The 24,386-nt window shown below is 37.9% G+C and overlaps 1 protein-coding gene across 1 annotated transcript in view; it reads left to right on the top strand.

The window, feature by feature from the left end:
* The first annotated feature begins 5,160 nt into the window (after positions 1 to 5,160).
* The window catches only part of dpp6a (dipeptidyl-peptidase 6a), a 935,015-nt gene continuing 915,789 nt past the window's right edge, over positions 5,161 to 24,386 (top strand). The window contains exon 1 of the mRNA XM_028804164.2: positions 5,161 to 6,090. Coding sequence (XP_028659997.2) covers positions 5,899 to 6,090 — 192 coding nt within the window. The 5' untranslated portion in view covers positions 5,161 to 5,898. The remainder of the gene's footprint in view (positions 6,091 to 24,386) is intronic.

The raw sequence follows: 24,386 nt of genomic DNA, 5'->3' as shown, positions 1-24,386 counted from the left end.
GCACTTCAATATTACAACAGCTGCTGTTCTGCTGTGATCTGATATGGTGGAAGCAAATATCCATATTAGTGTATTGTCATCTTAAAATCGAGTCTCATCTAGAAAAGGGACCTGCTGTCACCATTAACTTTATGAAAACACACAGTTTCTCAAGCTGATTATATTCCGTTATCTCGTTTAGAATAAAACGGACATCAGGGTTTTTTTTCGTTTTTTTACTTTTTTTTTTTTACAAATATGCCATTCATCCTTTTATCAATATGCAAGCTGTGCAAGCAAAGAAGATCTCAGGGGAGTTGATGGTATTTCTATCCTATTTCAGCATTTCTGTTAAAATTGTTGAGATGGCGTGGTACAGCATGCTGTATAATGCCCAGACGCACTCAGCTACATACTGCAGATTAATTTCATTAAAAATGTTATCGTGCTTGGCAGGATCTGCGTGCAATCAATAACGCAGTAGGGGGCAGGCTAGAGACCACAAGAGTTTTCGGACTGACAGATTTTTTTTTTTTTTTTTGAACGGTGGGAAATTCATGCTATCTATACTATCAGAATTTAGTGTCTTTGCAGTGACGGCATCCTTTTGGTTATGAATCAGATGATTCACTAATGTAAAATGAGTACTGTTTTTGTTGAGGCTAAAGCTAGTGATTCCACTGCATGGTCGACTTTTGCTTTTCACAAAGGTGTCTTCAAGTTCATGAGATCTGTCTTGTTTACCAATCCATGTGAGTTTTCTATTATTTTCCTTTTTGAGGCAATAAAACATAAATATGCTATTTACCCTGGTAAATTGAGCTGGTATAATTCAGTTAAGGTAAGGTAAGGGAGCCAAGTTGTATTCAGATAACAAGAATGCTGTATGAGTCAGGGGTCCGCTGTATACAGGATTCTCTCAGATGTTTGGGCTGCTGCCTAAAATCGTTAATCCATCTCATCACTTTATAATCAGTTCATTGAACAGACATTATCAGTATTTATCTCTCCCATAGGAAAATACCAGTAAGTACCCACTGTATCTAATGGAAAGTGATAAAAGATTTAATTATCAAAGATTTACTGAGTGATAACTAACCTCGTGTTTATTAACACAAAGGGCCTCCATTCCTGTGACGAACAACACATGTATGTTTAAGTGCCATGCATTTAACAAACAATTATAAATAGATTTCATTTTGAAAACTATCCTATTGCCTTGCCATTTCAGGAATATGTTTATCTAAACCGAATTACACTGTTAAATGTGGTTAAGCTAAGGGTCACGATAGAGTTAGTTTACAGAGTTGAATCATTTTTCAACTCCCTCTCCCTGAAATAGATCAACTAGGATTAAGAAATTGATGTGGATGCATGTATCAAACTGTAAGAGAAAAGATCATATACAGTTTTATTCTGTATGCTTCTGCAAATGCCGGCTTATAGCTTTTAATTGATAATATTGCTATCAAGTAATAACAATAGTATTATTATTAATTATTAAATCACTGATAAATCTACTAACAGTACTACTCCTACGTTCAGTTTGTACCCATTGTCCTATTTTTGTTTATCTCATGAGAACTGATTGTGCTCTTTCTATTGTTAATAACAGGTAGAATGGCTGCCTAGTCACTGTGTCTTTGGCAGTCATTAAGGTTAATGTTAAATGTAAGCTAGGTTATTATTTCTATAAAAATGGCACTATATATATATATATACACAGTATACAGTATATGCCAATATACTATATATATAGATAACTTATCCCCAATGGGGCAATTGAGATTACTTTAGTTTCTGTGTGTTATTTTAATTCTAAAAGCTAAAATGAAATACGAGCATCACTCACTCCCATGAGATCTGTGCTTGCATATTGATAAGACAATTATGTTGTTGCAATTTCTGAGGAAACCCTTAACAAGCAGCACACCAAAATCAGCAATATAGTAACTCTTTGCTGCCAATGTCCTTCAGAAAACTGCATGACTTTGAATCTTTGATGTTTTAGCTATGCAGAGAAGGACAAAACCAAGTAGCCAGACTGCTGAGCAAACAAACCCTCTTCATCCTGGGAGCTTCTGTCACTGCTGGCTGATGGACTGCTAACCTCGGTGTATTAAAGCTTGTACACCCCATAGAGATTATACATGATTGTATGCACAAACACACACACAGTCACACACACACTCACACATACTTGCATCTAAATTAGGAGTGTCGTTAATAGGTGACATTTTGGTATAGTTTGTATTGTATTGTAAGCTCATTACTTTGCCTGAGGGCTTCATTTAACACTTCCATTATAAAGTCATGTGTGTGTATATTTGTAATTTGCTTTTAATAACTGTTAGAGAAACTTATGAAATTGTTCCAATTATACATTTTTCAAGAACCTGCTTTACTGCAGTAAACAACAGTAAATACAGTGAAAGAGGAGATGCAATTACACTTTATTATATTATTATTACTGCTTTTGTTGTGTTATTATTATAAATATTACCTTTTAAGGAAAAAACAATAAAAAATTACATATTTTTTATGGTACTTACCCCACATAGTTTGTAGTGATGTCCAAGAAAAAAAAATTTCTCATGTTTTCATGCAGTACAGAAATAAAAAAAAATTATGATATAAAAGAACCCAATGATGACGAATGCTGTACCACTGCGAATGATATGAAAAATGTGAATTAAAAAAAGAAAAAAAAACTCACTGTGAAAGATGGCATGGATCGACTGGCGATCCCAGCCAGGATGAACCCAGTTCTGTCTCTCAGCCTGGAGGATGGCATGCCATGCCAGCATGGATGGACTAGCACTCCAGCAGGGGCTGGACAGAAGACCATTACCCAGCCGAGAAGCCAGAATAACATAAGGACCAGGAGAGACCAGGAGATCTGTAATCCCATTGGGCAGCCCTGCTAGGGTGCCACCAGGGGGAGCTGCAGGGAATGATTCTTCCTAATTTGGAAGTGCTTCCTTTGGGGCAGTGTCCTGGCACCGGAAGTACTCCTGGGTCTGGGTTAAAAAAAGCCCCCCCACCTCACATCAGAGAGTCAGAGTTGGGAGAGGAGTAGCACAATACTGGCATAATGAAGAAAGGAGAACGATTTGTAATGAGCTGTCTTTGAGGAAGAAACCTGATCTGTGGTATTTTCTTTTTTTTTCAAAGAAATAGATACTTTATTTGAACCGGGACATTGTGTAGTCTGGTTCTGTGTGGTGTAGGGGGCTCTGCTATGCCCCCTACAGGTCACACAATTTTACATGTGTCACAATGTCAACATGTCAATCATCCGTACATGTGCTCAAATATGTAAAACACATTTTTGTTAAAATATTGTAAAGTATGAACCTGCACAAAAGTTGATGCATTGAAGATCTGCCTCTCCACCTTTTTCACTGGTCAAGAGTCCTGTCTTCAATTTAAATGTGACATTTTTTGGGAATATGTTTCCTGTTTATGATATGTGCTCACTTTTCTGGAAGTATATATTTAACACAATTTTAGAAAAAATGCATGGGTTTTGCATGTTTTGAGCATACAATTAGATAACAGTAATGTGGTTTATGCAACTCGAGTAATGTGAGACTTGTTTTCTTGGCCATTTTTCACATTGTTTGCTCTTGTACAGCATTAGTCACCATTGGGTTTTTAATATGTCTTAATTTTTTTTCTTTCCATGAAATCATGAGATTAAATTTTTTTTCTAGACCATTGCTACAAACTACATGGGGTAACATTAAAAATAAATATTTTTGGGAGGAGTATTCTTTAATTTTATAACTTTGTAGTGAATGAAACGCAATGTCTTCCATCTTATCTGATAAAACATATGGTAGATGTAATGTGTATGTGTGTCATTTATAATCTTTTCCGTGTGCTTTGTGCATCTCTATAAATATCCTTGTAAAATGACAAAGAAAGAAAGAAAGAAAGAAAGAAAGAAAGAAAGAAAGAAAGAAAGAAAGAAAGAAAGATTTATACTGATGAACAAAGTTGGCAAAAAATTCATGGATCACATAGACATGCAATAGCAGTACTTTCTCCATTGTCTTTAAAACAATGATATATAATTAAAAATGAATATATCTTACTGGAAATATCATTCAATAAGCTGGGATATATATATATATATATATATATATATATATATATATATATATATATATATATATATATATATATATATATATATATATATATATAAGGTGTTTCTTATACCACTACATCGATGTATCATAATTTAGGTATACATCTGTCTCAACAGAATTCCTTCGTGGATCCTTCATTGAATATTTCCCAGGGTAGTAATGACATATGCATTATTGATGCGGATATGTTGAAGGGGTGGCGTTAGGTCATCCACATTCTGTGAAAGCGAATACGTGTAACGGTAACTAATGTGCCCCATCGTGGTCAGAATTCAGACATGATTCTCCCCACTACCCCGCCATCCCCGAGTATTTCAACATCGGAGCAAAACGATACCAAGCATCTTTTACAGAAAGAGGACGCAATGTGTGCAACAGATGAATGTGGACACGATCAATAAATGATCTTTTCACAAATTAGCCCGGTAGCTCTTTTCTCCGTTAGCGTAGTCACACGATAGGCTGCGTTTCCTTCTTCGGAGGCGTTTGTTAAAATCGTGTTTCTTTCTTTTTTTTCCCTTGATGTCTGCTAATGAATGAATGAATGTCTTTTCTCTTTCACTGGCTGACAGGTTGTCTTGCGAAGCTCCACCTCCCAGTCTCGTATCTACTCAGACAATGAAACCTACCTGCTTGGCCCCATTCCCCAGATTAATGTGCAGCTTCGCGAGGAGCGTGTCGTGACGTGGGAGACGTGATATTTATTTCACCAAGAAAAGAAAGACGACGCCCTTTTTTCTCCCCTGGGTTGCATATTTTGAGGAATTCTCTTACCGTTTATATTTTAGTGTGGCGCGCTCATAAAAGATGAGGCTGCAAGACTGAAACGCTTTCATGGAAATAAATGCATTTTCATAAAAACATTAAGCAGTGTCACTCGTTTTTCAGTAATCGTTGTCAGTGTAGTGTTACGATTGAACCACAAAGGGGCGCCCGAATACGCCGAATCAAAAAAGATGCGGAATTAGCAAGAGGATAAAAACGTATTACTAGGAACAATAATAGTAATAAAATCTTCGGACAGAGTAGCAGTGGCGCAGTGTTAATCTCCAGTACTGCTGTCAATTGACAAAGTGGCTTTTTCTCTGTTTGTAGATCGGGCATTGTGACGAGCGATCGGTCCCTGTCTGTGAACAGTTTGCACTCTGCTCACTTTTCATGCAGAAAGCATCGTCAGACTAACACGATTGTTTGCGTCCTTCTGCCTCGTCAGTTCCGGCTACTCTTCTCTATGAACGATTTTTTTTCTTTTATCCCGAATTCAGGTGGATATCTTTCTCACAACTTTTGTTTCTAGCAATATTTCTTTAATTTGACAACAAGCAAATCTGTCTGGCTTCACATTCGTACGGACTGAAGAGTCGCTTGAGCCTCCCGAACGGATTTGAAGAGGGGAAACAACGTGCTTTGAATGTGGAATAGACTTTAACTAATATTGACACCTCCTGGACTGTGTGCTCCCTGCTGGTACACAGCCTCCAACAAATTGATCGGAATCCCTGTCTTGCGGAGTCATTTGAACCTTTTTAAGTGATAAATTCCAATTAAAGGTCGATGTGTCTAATCAAAATTCGCCGCGGATTGCTGTGGGCTTGTCTTTTCGAAGTGCCGATGGGAGTGTAAGATTTTGCAAAGAAACCAAGAAAAGGCAAGGTTTCCGACGTTAGCCTTTTATTCCACACATTTATACGTAAAGCGAAAGCAAACAGAGCCAACAAACTTGCCGACTTTGGTAGTAAGCAGTAGAATTGTACCGTGACTCATGGCTTCTTTGTACCAGAGGTTTACTGGAAAGATCAACACGTCCAGATCTTTTCCTGCTCCACCTGAAGCTAGTCACCTTCTTGGTGGACAATGCGCCGAGGAGGACAAAGCCTCGAAGATCCCATGCCCCTCGCAGGACCACCGGCCCCGTTTCCCACATCACAACAGAAGTGACTATGAAGATGAGGATGTAAGATCATACTTATAAACCTCTCCTATTGTGCTATTGTGTTTGTGAGTTACTTGTACTTTAAGACTTCTTCTGCAGAATAAATAATATTTTTTTTCCATCGTCATAAAATCAGTTCACTACGTACTCTATGCAATGTGCTGCTTCTTCCGTCTGTTGCTGTTTAAAATGCGCATCGTTTTTCACCCCAGTTTATTATTATGGCGTTATCCGTATTATTTATTTCAAACTTACTTTGGCAAAGCAGTGTTACAAAAAAAGCAAAAAATAACATCAAATAAAATTAAAGCATGCATGCCTGGGTCTTTTCGAGGAGTTCACCGAGTCATCAAAGTAAACACTATTATTATTTGACGCTGGCACTTCCCGATTTTGCCATATTGTTCATTTTTGCACACATATTATTTGCATCAAGGGGCTGATTTTTCCCAAACTCTCTATTCAAGTAGGTGTTTAAATGATTAGCTTTGCACATTGCCTTAGTAACTAATGACTCATCAGCCATACTGTCCGCAAACCGTGATGGATGCAAAACTTAAACCACCTCAGATCGATTATTTTCTGCTATTTGTTGGCGAGCCTCTTAAAAGAATACAGGCAATAAATCAAAACAGATGGCACCGCAGCTCGGCTCCTGCTGCGGATATTATTAGATTTATAATGTTCCGGAGGGATTTGCAGACGGTGTCCGTTTTTTACGCTGCGTTTAGCTCTTGAGCCAGACCGGAGGACACTCGCTGTATGTTGGTAAACATTATTACGTACATAAATACAAAGACACCGCGTCTTACCGGACAGTCATCTGTATGCTGAATTCCATCCGTAATGTCACAGCCAGATTGAAAGCAAATATCTCCTCGGTTCTCACATGCTTCGGCGAAAAAGCGAAATATTAGGTATAATTGATAATCCTTTAGCCCATTCAGTTCTGAGGTCAGAGCAGCGATATTTTCATTTTGCAAACAGATTCACATTATGTCGCTGATTATTACTCTGCACAACATATAAATGTGCAGTGTGCTCGAAATAACAAAGAAACTCCGAATAAAGAGGGAGAGATGTAAGAATTCTACCCATTTTAAGAAATGTAATGTTTTGTTCAGCCTGCATCAAGTTATTTGATCCGCTTGAACTTAGATTTCACAAATACTGTATCATCTGTTTATTCTGTTTTTCACCTACTAGGTGGTGTATAAAATGTGGATTCGTTCTGGTAGAATCTTTGCATTCCGAGATTCACATTGCTCAACACCGGCGGAGTGCATGCAAACATTTATTTAATTATTTATCCAAGTTCTGTTTTGCTTTCACTTGTATGTGTTTAAACATGCTAACGGCAGGTGTCGCCTGAGGTAAGTGAAGTGAAAATGAGAGTAACATTTTCACTCTAAAACAGATTTCACATTTCTGAAATGCAGTATGTTTGCTTTCAAAGGATAAAAAATGTGTTGACAAAAATAACAAAAGGTTCACAGCACATTCCATCTGTCGTATATTAAGCAGAAATACTTAACGTCGGCAGTCACTACCGGTAAATGAGCATATGGTAACCTGGCTGTCACCGAAGTTTGTTTTTCAGGCATCGGTCTAACTATGTCACTCGTGTAGTGCCCTTTTGTTCTTTTGGTGTATTGAAGTTAACATACGGAACGACCCTTCACTGTTTTTTAGGGGGACATGTCTGATTATCACAAACTTTTTCTTTTTAATTAAAACTATATGTTTACTCCAGTGAAGGATACACAACCTCTAAGGATGCTCTCATATCAAAAAGCAAACGCATATAGTAAATGCTAATTAAATCCATAAATAGGCAATACTCAATTTGTTGACAGCACCATTCCTGTGCGCAATCCCAGCAGAGCATTAACAATGGCTATATATTATCGGACTTTAGGACTTTACTTTGCATTACTGTATAATACATAACTGAGTAAGTCAAGTGAGCAGGTTATTTTTTAGCCACTTTTAAGAAAATGTCTCTTTAATTGTTTGTTATATTTACTTAATTATTACTACTCGTTCAAGCAAAACTTTTCAGTAGAGCTGTCCATGGTGCTGAATTTCACAACCTTCTTTGTTGTAAGAACTGTTTCGGTAAGCTCCGTGAAACGTACAAGTCGCGTTAAACTTTTTTACCTTTTTTCTCAGTATTCTTACACTTTAACCCTAGAATATGAACACGTAAACCACAATAAAGAACATTGCCAGTTAATTTACTATGTAGAAAACTTGCAGAGCATGTATTTCATGAGAACGCTACACAAAGCCAAATGAGCCAAACAGGGTATGCTAAAATGAAAAATAAAATCTTAGGCAACAAAGTAGTTTTAAACAAAAATCAAAAGTCACTTCATGTACGTCACAATATGCGCTTGATGGCTGTCTGCACTTTTTTTAATTAGATGCAATGCTACATTGCTTCAAAGTTGTCCCGTACTGTAGATTAAACTGAATTTGTGAACAGCTTAATGTTTTGACTTGAATGCACACTTTTATTTGATAGCGTTGTAGAGTACAGTAAAGTACACTAGTGTGTCTATAACATTTAAAGTTGAACAAAATGTGTGTGAGCATGTTAATGAATTTGAATATTTACTGTATGTGTATGTACTGTGTGTGTTTACATTTATAGTCAACACATAGCATTTCTTTCTGCCTAAGTAAGTTTAAATGTTTTTTTAGAGATGTGTGTATTACATATCATTCACACATTATAGTGATGTCATTTTTGCAATGAATATTTTATCTCCGAGGCTGTTAACTGTGGATTTATTGCTAACACTGTTGCTGAAATGTAATGTAATTAATGACCTACTTTGGCCATTCAGACAGATTGCAATTTAATCATACCTACATTTCATCTGTTGTTTTCAACACCATGGCTTAAATGATCTAGAAATTAAGATGAAAAATATTTTTACTTGTTTTCATGCTCATTAGGTATAATTTATTTTTTCTTTTTGTAGTTGTTGTGGAGGTAAGCTGTTACTGTTAAAATTAAAATAAAGTAATATGAAATATGTATTATAACATCTTTAGGTGTGAGAGTAATGTAGAAGACTATACTGTATGAGTTCTAGTACTTTTATATTTTTAGAATAAAACCTAAACAAAAATATTTCTGTTTTAATTGAGAACTACTCTAATTGTTATTACCTTTAGTAAAGGTGTTTATTGCACTTAATAGGTTTATGTCTGAGATTGTACTATATATGTAGTGTTATTTTAAGTTTGCTACACATACTTTTTCTAATGTTGAAATCTGTGTGTTTTGGTCAGCCTTGTTATATGCATTACAAATATGATCAACTGTAAACTGAATATAAAATAACATGATAGTTAGTACAGTATATTCACCTTAATAATGTAACAGTCATTGAAAACTAAATGAAGGAAATTATAACCTTAATATGATACATTAGAGCTTCAAAAAAAAAAAAATGTAAAAACACCAATCGTCTAAGCTGAGTTTGTGGCAGATTGATGACTCCTTCTTTCAGATTCAAGGATTGCTACCAGGCCTGTTTTATGTTCTACCCAACATGGTGTAATGAATTTGTCATTCAAGCCTGCTTTAAGTCAAAGGTGTCTTATTTGCATTGCTACAAAAGGTCCGAGTAAGAAAAGATGGAGTGTTTTGTTTCAAAATGCATTTTATACATTTTAAGTAGTACTTTTGAAAGAAAAGGTCAGTTAGATTTATGAGCTAACGTGAAAGACACTACTCATAGCTGTGTATGCACTTCTTTGTTAGATTTTTAGTGGTACTGCTCTTTTATCATGTATCACATTTAGTTGAAGTTCGTTTCTTGCTTGATTTTCATCAGGTCCAGCTTTTTCTAACCCTTCTGAAAATGTTTTTGTGTCAAACTGAGATATTGAATAACACAATGGTTTCACAACTTTCTCTTATTAGCCTTCTTTTTGAAAATTGTTTAATAGAAAGTGCTTTTGTATAGTATGATCCTGTTTTAGCTATTTTTAGAATGCATGAATATTCTTAGTAGTAGCAGTAGTGGTGGTAGCAGTAGCAGCAGTTGAGGACGTAGTTGGAGTACTTGTAATATTAATAACAATGACGTTTTAACTTGACAGTTAATGTTGCTGTTTCCTACACTCTTTAAGAATAAAAGTGCCAAAGTGATTCTTCAGAGCAATGCCACAGGGAAACATTTTTTGACTCCTATAAGAACCATCCACATGAAGGTTCCAGATAGAACCTTTTAATTTAGATAAAATAACCATGAACAGCTGATAACATATTTGTATAATACCAATGGGTTCGTGTTTTTTAAAAGGACTCTGTTTGCATACAATATCACAGTGGTTCTCAATCTGTGGGGCGGGCCCCCATAGGGGGGTGCAAAGTAACAAAAAGGGGGGCACGAAGATGTGAAAAAAAGAAAACAAGAATCAAAAATATGAAAAATACATCTATTGAAACCAAAACAAATTAATTTAAACTACATTCTGATACTAGAAAAATAAATATAGAGTTAGATAAATATCGATAAAAGTTAAGTAGGTATAATAAAATATGTATCTATGATATATCATTAATTTAAAAAGAACAAATTGGTATTAGTGGGCTCCTTTCAAAAAAAACATTAGGGGGGCGCGATTAAAACTGTTATGAAAACTCAGGTCGCAAATACTTAAAGGTTGAGAAACGCTGCAATATCGCATGCTCAGTTCAGGTAACCTTGACCTGTTATGACCTGTTTATACTTGACACATCCACATCATCACTAGGGGGAGCGTGACAGAAATATTGTCGTCAGTCCTGGTGCGTGTTACCTCGCATTGGCAGCTGCATGCCTCTGGAGTCCACAGCCAACTGTTCAGCCACTTAACAAGAAAACATGCACTTATTGGAGCAACAGTTGTATGAAGTGATGCTACACACATTTTCACAATCTAACATTAAAAGCTGTAATAATGAGACAAAATGCGAAAAAGGTTTGGGGTCCCACCCTTAATATTCAGAATCTTGACAGTAATTATAGTGATTGAAATCAATTTTTGTATGAGAGCAACTAATCTCTTCAGACTGAGTCCAAACATGCGACTGCAAGGTAGGGAAAGTGGTTGGTTCTTATAGTTGCTGGGGAGGAAGAGGCGGGACCAAGTGCCAGAACCGGAAGTGAGGTCAATGGAAGGGAGGTTGTGGAAGTAGAGATAAAATTAGGCAGGCTTCTGTTTGGAGGATACAGATGAGAGGGAGAGGAAGGTATTAGTGCACCCAGTCAAGCCCTGCTCTGACTTACCATGTTCAGCCAAGCCCACTGACTACCTCCTATGCGCTCATGTGTGACAAAGCACACAATGATAGCTAAATGTCCACAAATTCATGACGAGAAATCGCTCAGACCCTGGGCAAAGATAAAATATTGTGCAAGCAGAAATAGAGATATCTGCAAGATTAATATGTAAAGGCAAAGAAAAAACTCTGGGGGGAAAATGCCAGGGGATTGTGCTGACACGCAGTCTCATGCACTGAACACTTGACCTATAAACAGACCAGTGTGCACATCCAGTGTGTGTATGAATGTACACCCAAGTATAAACGGGTCTATAGTATCCTATTAGGTAGGCCATATGTCTATTTTGTCCATATATCAGGAACCTTTACAAAGCCCAAAGAACTAATTTCATATGTAAAGAACCCTTCTCAGAATGAGACAGCTCTTTGTCAATCAGTGGTTCAACGAGGAACCACAAACCCCAGGAAAGTGCCATTAAAGAATCGTTATGTTTAGGAGTGCAGCTGAGAAGTTCCAAACTTGACCCAAACTTGGCTGAATTACCTTGGCATGGAGTTTGATTTTTTCATATGTTTGTATTCCATCTCTCCTGATTTCTAGCAGAATCTGAAGGCCTGCAGTTTGATCTTACATGATTTGTATTTGTTTGTGTGTGTATGTACTGAATAATCAAGAAGGCTTTAACATCATTATTCTCCTTTTGCAACTTCTGAAAATGCATGATGATTATAGTGATTTTTAGTATTTGTTTAATTAAAATATGTAAATAAATAGCCAAAAGCATAGACTGCTGATGTATTAACAAAACTGGAATATTGTTCTCTCAGAACTGAGAGATCTAATAAGAAACGTTTAGATACAAGTAATGTCATGCGTGCACTAACTTGAAATGTGTAACAAGTCACTAATTACATGCTATTTATTTTATACATACATTCAAATGACCTTGATGCTGTCAACAAATGTTTCTATAGTTTCTAATGTAATATTTCAAATGTTTCTAATGTAAAGGCAGTTATAGCTCTTAAATCAAAATTTTGTTTTCATACTAATACAGTTAAAAGCCCCTAATTATTTGCATGATAAGTTTTGTGTCTTAGTAGCAAAGGCACTGCACTGTAACCCTCACTCTACGCTGCTGATTTAATGCACAGAGCTAAACCATTTACTTAGCCACTCTCTTCATAGTCATAGTGTATATATATATATATATATATATATATATATATATATATATATATATACAGTATATATACATGTACAAATAGTAGTAGCACATATAATACACATACAGTACAGTGCTGCACATATATAAACCCTTGATATACTTGACTTATCTAAGAATCTCTGCACAGGTTGAAAATTCACTTTATATAAAAAGGATGATCAGGCTGATCCAGGTAACTACCAGCCACCATGCATCACAGGAAAATAATGAAAGCAACTAGCAACTATTAGGAAGAAGATGAAGCATGGCATCTCCGGTCTATTAGCGCAAATGCTTGGTATAAGTTCAGATGGGGGGTTTAATGTGTATTATGTTCCACTGGAATTATGTGAGGATAATAGAAACGTATATGATCAGAGAGATGCAAATTATATCATTTTCCTTGATTTTTAAAACATTTTTCATTAGGTACCCCATGAGAGTTCAATAATAAAACTAAAAGAAGTGGACATTCAGTTCATTGAGTGTAAATGGGTACAAAATTGGTTTAAACACAGGAATGAGACAAACCTTTTCAGAATTCGGTGATGGTAAAAGTGGTGACCCTCAGGAATCAGTGCTGTGGCTGCTGCTCTGTTACATATATGATTTAAATAAGAAAATAAAAAACAGGCTAATCCAGTTTGCAGATGATACTAAGTTAGGAAAATGAGCAGCTAATGTAGAATCAGCTGAAGTATTACAGAGAAACTGGGACAACACACATGCTTGGAAGATCTGTGGTGAATAACATTTAATGTAAGCAACTGTTAAACTCAGCAAGAGAGTTAAACACAGCAAGGAAAAATGTTAAATTGGAATACACCGTGGGAAACGTCAAAGTACACATTCTAAGAATGATCTAGGGGTCATAGTGGACTCTTCGTTAGCACAGTGTACAGAAGCAATCTAACATGATGTGTGGAGTATACTGTAAATCAAGGGAAGTTGTGCTTCAGCTACATAAGTCACTAGTGAGACACCATCTGGAGTACTGTGTGGACATAGCAGCAATAGAGAAGTCCAGCTGTCCTTGAGAATGCAGACGTAAAATCCAATAAAAAAGGGAACATGTAAGCTCTACACAAGCAACAGTTGGGCATGGAATTTGACCCCAAAAATAATTTGAACCCCATTGAACAGCAGTACTAATCTATGTGTCACCAATATTTCAGATAACTTCTACTTTTAATATGATTTCCCATTTTTCTTTGATTCAGAAGAAAATATACTCATACTACTCATCATTACCAACATTGCTACAAAGTTAGTATTTTATATAAAATTTCAGTCAGACCGTAAAAAGTATAATTTAGTAGAAAAAAGAAAAGACTAACTGGTTTCATTGGTTCCGATCTCAAACTGAAACCATGATATTCAATTTGTTTTTTTTTTTTGGAGAAGTAATGAATATGATACTATGCTAATAAAACATATCCAGGTGCATTTACATACAGTGTGAAAAGTACCTACCGTGGTTGCTATGTCTGTCCACATGAAACTGCTCTGCTGCCAGTGGACCAATTTTCTTGCAATTTGGTACATTTATCTATCAAGGAAACTTGTCTGTAAAGTTTAGTTTTCATTGGGATATTTCAAAAAGATTGCACTGTACAAAGTTGGGAAATTTCAAAACCTCCCTATGAAAAGCACTGGTGGATTTGCAAACTCATCTACCTTTAAATAGGTGAAACATTCTGTGCGACCACAATTACGGATCAGTTTGCCATTTCAAATTTACCTTAAGAGTGTTCACTCCAGTTTATATATTTTGTATATTTTCCACTTTTACTCATTCAACAGCTATTCCTGATGGTAAAGTGGATTCAAAATACAAGTTCCACTCTGTAAGGATAGAGCGAACAAATATGTACTACAGCTGCATTATCTGTGTGTTATTTAAGTCAGCATTTCTTTGACACTTTTTAAATTTCTCAGCAAATCTTCAGAGCTGCTGTTTTACCTTGAGAATCTCCAATGGGGAAATACTTCCAAAAATGTTATGTTTGTGAGATTTGAACTACATTTAGTCGCAGACACTCCAGAGCTTACAACTAACAACAGAACACAAGTCAAGGTCCTTGTCATGTCATTTAAACTGGAATGTGCTGTCTATGAATGTTATTGCACCACCACAAGGCTATGTAGCCGGTATTTTAACTATATAAGCTTGTAAGGTAATGTTAAAAGCATGTATTTACTAGTTAGTTTGTTAATGCATGTTTCAAACAAAAGCTGTGATAGCTTACTTATTCTTTGACTTTGTAACTAAACTTGGCACGTACAAAATGTAAAATGCCCAAACTTTCAAATCAGTTAATGAAGTCCACAGATGAACTCCGATGTTAAACTGTGCATACATTTTCTAACTTGTTTCACCTTCTGAGCAATTTTAAACTTTACTTCCTTGACCTTTTCATTTTGAGATGTAAATGCTTCAGGAAACATATGCATGGCAGTGGATCCTGCTTTGCACTTTTCAATAAGTAAATAGGCATCAAATCAGTATGCTAAATGAAGATTCTGCATAAGAAAACATTGTGTCAGTGGCTAGAAGCAATAGGAGCAGCTGTGATTAAATTCTGCTGATCTAAAATGACCTGCTCTAAATAAACATTTTAATGCTTTCAATTTGTAGCAAGACCTCTGGACAGTAACAGTGACCTCTGAAAAATGCATCATTATGTCCAACAGATTAGATATGACCTCTGATGTCTGACATAATCCAAAAATCCAAACATGTCTGTCATATATATTTTCACACATGCTGGGTAAAAAAAATAAAGGCAGTGTAAGAGCTCAGGAGACCCATGTACAGTTCAGTTAAAGCCTACGGCCTACATGAAACTACACATTTGTTAATACTGGTGCTAAGAAATCATACTCTGTCATCGCCACAGCTTTACAGTGTCCATCCATCTTTACAGTGCAGTTTTTCTATTGAGACATGTGCACCCTGAGTAGGAATGGTCTGACAAAAAAAATAAGATTATAAGGCCATGTGTTTGGCGTAACTCTATGAGTGAAGCAGACAACTGGAAGTTCAAATGTGTCCATTGGTGGAACCCAATCTCTGTTTATAAATAAGCCAGAAGACAGTTGTAATTTTGGTAGGTTTATCTGAATTTTTTTTCTTTTGGAATGCAATATAATTTTTACATAACTAACAAATTTCTCAATGTGGTCACTTGTCAGTGATTTTGTTTATCTTTGTTTTTACCCATCCTGATTGTGTATGCTCAGTTGATGATTTAGTGCCACAAATAAACTTGAAAGCCTGCCTTCATTCTGTTAAACTGTACAGTAATACTTGAAAGTGACCATCTTAATTACAAAGAGTGGATGGTATGTATTAAAATGACTAACTCTGTGAATTTGTGCTGATTACAGTGAAGAATGACAGTATGCTGTAAGAGAAAGACAAGACCACGACAAAAATTTGAGGTACCATTCTGGTAACCCTGTATAACTGAATGACTGGAAAACAAAAGAAAACATGTGACAGTTGTAGAGTTGTAGAGTCATAACATAAGTGATTCAAAATGGCTGATCTTCCGGCTTTAAGGCCTTCACGCAAGAAGAAGAGGGTTCAGGTGGATGACCATCAGAAGTGACATCCAAGATGTTACAGCCGCCAATCTTCTGGTCTTCAGAGGGAGGAAGAGAAAAGGCATTGGGACACAGTGCCAACCCCTGGAGCAGTGGGGAATTACAATCACTAGAGCCCTTAAGCTGCCCCCGATATACCTGCATTTGACAATGCGTTATGACCCTGGGCTGTCATATGGAGAAACGTAAGCAAATTAAATCATTGTCCGGCATATAGTACAGTATATTGAACTTGATCTTTCATCTAGCAGTAACATTGTAGAAAAGGTATTATGTGGATCAGTAGCCAGGTAGGCACCAGCCATGGAGTGTGGTTGTACTCTAGCATAAACTGGCCTATCATCCATGGCTTATTTTTGATAAGCTCCTGCCTCTCATTACCCTAAAATATAACAAAGTGGATACAAAAAAATACTTGAATGGTTGTTTATCTTGGAAATTGCCAAATGAAATATTGTCTGTTTGTAGGAAAATAGCAGTAAATTAAAGATCCATTTTAAATCAATTTTTAATAGTTATATTTGTGATGGGGATGTGAATAGCTGGCCGAGAAATAAAGAAAAGAACTAAAACTATTTGAATACTTATAACAAATATTTACATTTTGTACCAATCTAACTAGGTGTCCATCTAATATGCCTGGCGTAAAATCAAGTTAATAGGGTAGGGCTTGTAGAATATTATTTGGAACTGGCAAATGTGGCATTATTGTTATTATTAATATGTTCGTGATAAAAGGGGTCTGTTAGTAAGTGCAGACCTGCTTTCTTGGGACTGGCAGGAAATGTAATTGATTGGGGACTTGGAAACCATCCCAGCAGATGCGATTGACTGCCAACAGACATCAGACAGTGAAAGGCTTGTGTGCTGCCTGCAGCCTTGGCTGACTGCCTGCAAAAGTTAAAAGAAAGAGAGAGACAGAGAGAGAAAGAGAGAGAGAGAGAGAGAGAGAGAGAGAGAGAGGAAAAAAAAACTGTGTGCATATCACCTCGTCTTTCTACACACCACTGAGTTCAGGAAGCACATCTTGTCTTGGCATGAGGACAACAAAGATGGCAAGATACTTAGATCTATTGAACAGTTCGATTAAAGGATAGTTTTCTGTTCCTAGAAAAATCTATCAGGTGCAACCTATGTGTGAAGAATTTTCTTTACATAACCAGAAAGGGGACCTTACCCCTTATACTGAAAGGTCAGATATGGCCACTATTGCTCCTCTGCTGTTGCAGCATTGCATTCCACTCTGTGATGCTGCTCTCCTTTTCCCTTGAAATCCTGGGTGGCAGGTTACCGCAGCTGCTCTTTATCTATACTGAGCACACTTTCATATAATTTTGCTTATCCTCACATTCAAGGTGGAACCTTCTGTAATGTCTACTCCTTTATAGTTTTTTTTGTTCCATTGGCTGATTTGGCTGAATTAATATTGTGCCTTCTTTCCACTTTCCATATCTTCATTTATATGCATGTAAAGCTGACCCAACATGCAGTGCAGCTGTGGAGGCGATTCTGTCTGTTATATTATTCTGTACCCACAAATTTACTAACAGTATTTAATGGCTGTTCTCTTGATGCTATGTGCCAGTTATCCAAGTCCAAACTTAAACTTTTACTTAACTCCTCGTGAACAGCACGATCAGGCTTTGTGTAATGGTTTCTAATTTACCTCTGAATTGATGCCTTAGTGCAGAATAAAATGGAACTTATCCATCCATCCATTTTCCAACCCGCTGAATCCAAACACAGGGGTCACGGGGGTCTGCTGGAGCCAATCCCAGCCAACACAGGGCACAAGGCAGGAACCAATCCCAGGAAGGGTGCCAACCCACCGCAGGGCACACACAAACATACCCACACACACTAGGGCCAATTTAGAATCACCAATCCACCTAACCTGCATGTCTTTGGACTGTGGGAGGAAACCGGAGTGCCCGGAGGAAACTCACGCAGACATAGGGAGAACATGCAAACTCCACGCAGGGAGGATGCGGGAAGCAAACCCAGGTCCCCAGATCTCCCAACTGCGAGGCAGCAGCGCTACCCACTGCACCACCGTGCCGCCCTAAAATGGAACTTCTCACTATTAAATAATACCATTATGATCTGCTACTATAATTTGTTTGGCTGGTACTGTATACTTACTTTGTAGCCAAAATGCCTAGCTCCATAATCTTCTAGCTAATTATACTTATATGTTCTGCTCCAAGAAGAAACAGATACAGTTTAGGTCCAAGCTGAAAAGCTGGTTATCTGTAAATGAAAATCTTTGGTGAAAGACAGTCTTAGAATTTGAAACATTCAATACTGTTGTAGATTTTGGGGAGAATTGTGTGGTATTGAGATGTAGTAGGTGATGTCGTCAGTTTACAGTGCTTGAACTCCAGGCTGACTATCATCTAAGTAGGCCTCTGTGTGTGTTTTCCCATCTTCAGTATGTGTTTCCCTCAAGGAAGGTGCATTCTTCCTGCAGTTTTAAGATGTGTTATGATGTCAGTGGGCTTCCCTTAATCCCTGGAATTAAAAGAAACACACTTGCTGTGTTTATGTGTACTCTGTAATGAACAGATACAGTGTTGTAGTAGGATCCCAGGACAAGCCAGAATAGTAGGTGACAAGGGGTGTTACAGAGAATGGGCAGAAACAGAGAAGTCCCAAAGAATAAGAAATTTGTCATGGAAAGACTATTATCAGTGAATCAGTGGGACATGAAAGAAGAAGCATGGCATTGGGGATGAAATGTAATTTATAGAAATGTCCCAAGCCTTGTAGATGGTAGCAGGAAGTTCGGGCCATAGTGCTGCTGGAACATCTGGGCCCATGGAAGAAGCTCTAGATTGGAGGTCATGGGACTTCTATAAGATATTTCTGACCCCAGAAGTGACCTAGAGAGGTACAGTGGAACCTCAGTTCATGACCATAATTCGTTCCAAAACTCTGGTCGTAACCCGATTTGGTCGTGAACCGAAGTAATTTCCCCCATAGGATTGTATATAAATACAATTAATCCGTTCCAGACCGTATGAACTGTATGTAAATATATTTTTTTAAAGTTTCTAAGCACAAATATAGCTAATAATACCATAGAATGCACAGCGTAATAGTAAACTAAATGTAAAAACATTGAATAACACTGAGAAAACCTTGAACAACAGAGAAAATTTAACACTGCAAGAGTACGAACTGCTCCCTAAAAACACTTTTTTAATGAGTTTTAAGCACAGGGAAAAAAATGAACATTTAAAAAATCCATAATTTAATAAACCACCAAGCAAAGTAACATTGCAACAGTGCACACTACGAACCGATCGCTGTAAACAAAAGTGAAAACAAAATCAAGCCCAGTGCATTCTTTAACTGCTTTCTCTGCCTTATGTGTCCAGCCCCCCCTCTCTCTCTTGCGTGTGTGTGTGTGTCTCTCTCGTGCGCCTGCGTGTGTGTGTGTGTGTATCTCTCTCGCACACCTGCGTGTGTGTGTGTATCTCTCGCACACCTGCGTGTGTGTATGTATCTCTCTCGCACGCCTGCGTGTGTGTGTGTGTATCTTTCGCGCGCGCCTGTGTGTGTGTGTCTCTCTCTCTCACACACCTGTGTGTGTGTGTCTCTCTCTCTCTCTCGCGCGCGCGTGTTTGTGTGTGTGTGTCTCTCTCTCGCGCGCCTGTGTGTGTGTGTATCTCTCTTGCGCGCCTGCGTGTGTGTGTGTATCTCTCTCGCGCACCTGTGTGTGTGTGTGTCTCTCTCTCATGCGCCTGTGTGTGTGTTTCTCTCTCTCGCACGCCTGTGTGTGTGTGTCTCTCTCTCTCTCTCGCGCGCGCGTGTGTGTATGTGTCTCTCTCTCGCGCGCCTGCATGTGTGTGTGTATCTCTCGCACGCCTGCGTCTGTGTGTGTGTATGTATCTCTCTTGCGCGCCTGCGTGTGTGTGTGTATCTCTCTCGCGCACCTGTGTGTGTGTGTGTGTCTCTCTCTCATGCGCCTGTGTGTGTGTCTCTCTCTCTCGCACGCCTGTGTGTATGTGTGTCTCTCTCTCGCGTGCCTGTGTGCGTGTGTGTGTGTGTGTGTGTGTGTGTGTCTCTCTCGTGCGCCTGTGTGTGTGTCTCTCTCTCTCGGGCGCCTGTGTGTGTATCTCTCTCTCGTGTGCCTGCATGTGTGTGTGTCTCTCTCTCGTGTGCCTGTGTGTGTGTGTGTCTCTCTCTCTTGGGCACCTGTGTGTGTGTCTCTCTCTTGCACGCCTGTATGTGTGTGTCTCGCTCTCGCTCTCTCTCTCTCTCTGGCTCGCTTGCTCGCTGCACAGAGAATGCACAGGGAGAGACTGAACACGTGCGGAAATCATCGGCGCGCACAAACTGAAAGGGAAACTGGCTTGTTCATATGCCGAGTGTGTGTGGTCGTGAACAGATGCAAAAGTTTGGCAAACTTGTACGTGTTCCAAGACGTTCGTGAACCGAGGTTCCACTGTACTCTAAATATGATATGCATCAGTGGCATACACAGTTTGTCCAGTTAAACTTCCATTAAACTTAGAGTCAAGAGATGAGTTTAGTTCAAATAGTCAGAAGAATAAACACTATAGTATCACAGAGACAAGAGGACAGTGAGGACTGCTTAGTACTGAGGTGTGAAATGGACCAGCTAACCTATTAAAATGATAGTGGACCGATCCATTGAGTAAGAAAGCCCAGAAATGCTTTAGGGTTATGGTTTTCTGTTTATTTGGTGTAGTTTTGGACCTCTTTTTGACAATCTGTCCCTTGTGATCTTTAAAATAACTTTTACACTTTGGCCAACTTGGTTTAAGTTCTGTGCTTGGGGAGTGCTCAGTAACCAGACACTCAGTATCTGGTGTCACATTATCTTTTGGGGGGTCCCTGTCTTGCTTTATATCAATCTTGAACTAAATAGATGGATGTGACTGCATTTAAAACAATTAATATGTACAGAAATCAATTTATTCATGAAAAGAGAAACAGAATCACACCTAAGACAACTGAAATACCTTTGTTTATCCCGTTCTACTCTCCAGTTGATCTCTGATGGCTAAGCAAATTCTCCCTCTGCCATTGCGTATTTGCAATTTGAGTGAATGCCCCACACATTTGTGAATTTACTGCACTCAGACAGAAAGAAAAAGCAAAGTTAAATCATCCACTGTACCCCTCTTCTTAAGCTATGACTCATTGCAATTTTATCCATTACCTAATAATCCTTCATGATTTCACATTTGTCAGCCTTTATGAGTCAAATGCCTCTTAGACTGTTATGGCCTGTATTACAGTCCTGTCTATAGGATATCCAATTACTGTTTTCTAAAACATTTATAACTACATACATTAACCTTTTTTTTTTTTTTGCACAATTATAGTTTCCTATACTGTTATGGCCATTCAGCAGTATAAGCTCCTGTGCGTTTGTCAAAATAGAAAATCATGCCCAAAGTTCAAAGTGCTTCTGGCCAACACATAAATTAACTTGCACGAACACAAGTCACATTTCTCCACAAAAGGGCCATGTGCAAGAGATGTTAAGTGCTTTGATAAAGGTGTTAATTTCAAACTGTCACTCATACATGCTGATGCGACCCACCGAGTACTTCATAAAACATGTGCCATGTGACTCAGTTAGTTGATCAGGCATTCCGTATTCAAATCTGGGAGCCTGAAGCAATTTTTCTATTTGCATGCTGAAAGATGTGAGTTGTTTTGATTCTGAAAGCAAATGTGCTTGAGGCACACATCAAAAGATGACAAATGCCTATATGCCATTCGAAAACCAGCTCCCTGATAATTTATGCATCCCTATCAATCACAGTCTCAGTGTGAGCAAAATTTACATTGATCATGCGCTAGTGGAACTCTCTTGTACATCAAGCTGATGCCGCACAGAAGTTCACACCCATCATGATGTGATACCATATGTCAGATTAAACAATTCCGAATTGAGAAGGAATTTAGATAGAGACGTAGAAGCAGAAGACTAACTTCACAAAAGCATTTGAAACAACTGTGGTGGAGGTATTTGGACTAATTCTGAGTATCACTGGAATAGATCAATGCTGTGTTGTAGAATTGCTGTTTTGCAGCAAATGGTTGCCTATTCATTGTAAGCATTTATTTGTTAGTACATAATTATTTACTGCTAACAGGACACAATATTTTAAATTTTATTTTAGTATAGATTGCTTGCTAAAATTTAGAACTCATTGTTTCTTTAATTCTTACCCAATTACATTCAAAGTCTACAAATCCCATAGATGTGCATATATATTATGATTTTAGAGCTTTATCAGAAGCCATTTTATTTTTCTTGTTGGCACTGCCACGTTCTGTCATTTGCTTTGGTCATAGCCATGACAATGTTTCTTAGAATTCTGTGGGCCAGCCTGGCATGTGACTCCATTAACCCGACTGTATTTGGTTTATCCAAGACTGGATAAAAGTTGCATTATTTGGTAAATGACTCTGTAGTATATTTCTCATTTTAATGACTTATTTTCTGACTACTTAACTGCATTTTTTTGTTTAGTTCCTTGGTTTGACAAAATAGGCTTGATACCTTGTTAATGAACTGTGCTGGGCTCTGGCTATGTCTTCTCTCCCAGTCCTTTTCTAAATATCTTTTACATGTGATTTAAAGACATGATGCATACCACCTTACAGGGCATTTACAACATGTCCTTGCTTCTGGACTCCAGCATAAAAATCTTTTTCATGTTAGCTTGTGCAAAATACTTTTATGTAGCTATAATTGTGAAACGTTTTCTGACACTAATTGTGGTTAAGGTTTTGTGCTTTTCTGTTTTGGTTTCTTTAAGTGTTTGGCTTTTGACCTTGGTCTATTTTTCATATGTTAATTTCTCTTTCACCTCCTGGTCCATCCGTTTTTATTTATATTAGTGATGAGAAACTGGAACTTCCAGGAAGGCATTTCATTGAGCAGGACTAGTCCACTAAAAAAATCCTAAGATTAAGCAATAGCACCTGTTGTTCAGAGGCAGACATTGGTGTAAGTATGGCAGAAGTGGCAGCACTACATAGTCCACTCCTGTCCATCTGAGGTGCATTTCAAAGGAGACGTGATGAACTGATGCTTACGTGAGTCTCCGCTTTTGAAAGGGGAAATGTTTGAGCTGCAATTGCTACATGCTTGTGCCCTTTTTATAAAATAGCACAAAAAGCAGCACCTAACAGAGTATCATACAAAGAAGTCATGGCAGTTAGAAATGGGTCATCACCCTTAACTGACAGTGGAACATCAGTGTAAAGATGGCGGGGATCAGACAATGTTTACCTAACATTCAGCTTTTGCTGTTTATATTTCATTGTTCATCTATTTTTTCACCCATGATTAGTGAGATGATGCTTTAATCTTTAAGATCAAGTTTAAATAGCCACACTCTGGAAATGGAAGAAATATAAATGAAAGTAGGGAGTCATAATATTGATTGCTGTTGCCTTACAGTTCCACAATCCCGGGGCCTCATGTATAAACGGTGTGTATGCACAAAAATGTTGCGTAAGCCCATTTCCACACTCAAATCGTGATATATAAAACCTAAACTTGGTGTAAAGCCACGCTCATTTTCACTCTAGCTAAAACCCTGGTGTACGCAAGTTCTCTGCAATCTGTCAGCACGAGGTGTCAAAGCAGTGCTTTTGTTCCGGTGTGTTTCACTTTCTTTTTTAGATGCACATCCCTGACGCAGCTTTATAAATACACAGAAATTAACGGCATATTGTTTATTAGTTTAAGGCATCTGACTATAATTAACCTGTAACAATATAATGGTCCAAGGAATAGCCAAACTATTCCAAATACCATAGCTGCTTTAGCATTGTTACTCTCACTGCACCTTCTTTTCTTCTTTCAGCTGCTCCCGTTAGGGACTGCCACATCGGATCATCTTTTTCCATATTACTCTCAGTGCACCACTCGGAATATTTATATCACTGTATCTGAGTGTGGAATCACAGCTACAGCAGCTGATTATAAAGGGAATTATCGGTATACAGCATCAAGCACATGCTGCCTCAGCCATGCTGTCTGTTGAACTGCTCTCACACTGCAAACGCTTCAGAGCCTTTCCTGTAGGGACATCGCGGTGCAGAAACAGTTTCATCCCAAGAACTATAAACGCACTCAATCAGTCCATCAAGTGCTCCTTATAGAACTGTTTGTACTTATTAGTACAATTATCTCACTGTAAACTTGAGATGCAGTT

Source organism: Erpetoichthys calabaricus, chromosome 6 (genome assembly GCF_900747795.2).
Source record: "Erpetoichthys calabaricus chromosome 6, fErpCal1.3, whole genome shotgun sequence".
In the NCBI taxonomy this organism is placed as follows: domain Eukaryota; kingdom Metazoa; phylum Chordata; class Cladistia; order Polypteriformes; family Polypteridae; genus Erpetoichthys; species Erpetoichthys calabaricus.
The sequence above is the reverse complement of the archived record's forward strand: the minus strand, read 5'-3'. Positions and strand labels throughout refer to the sequence as shown.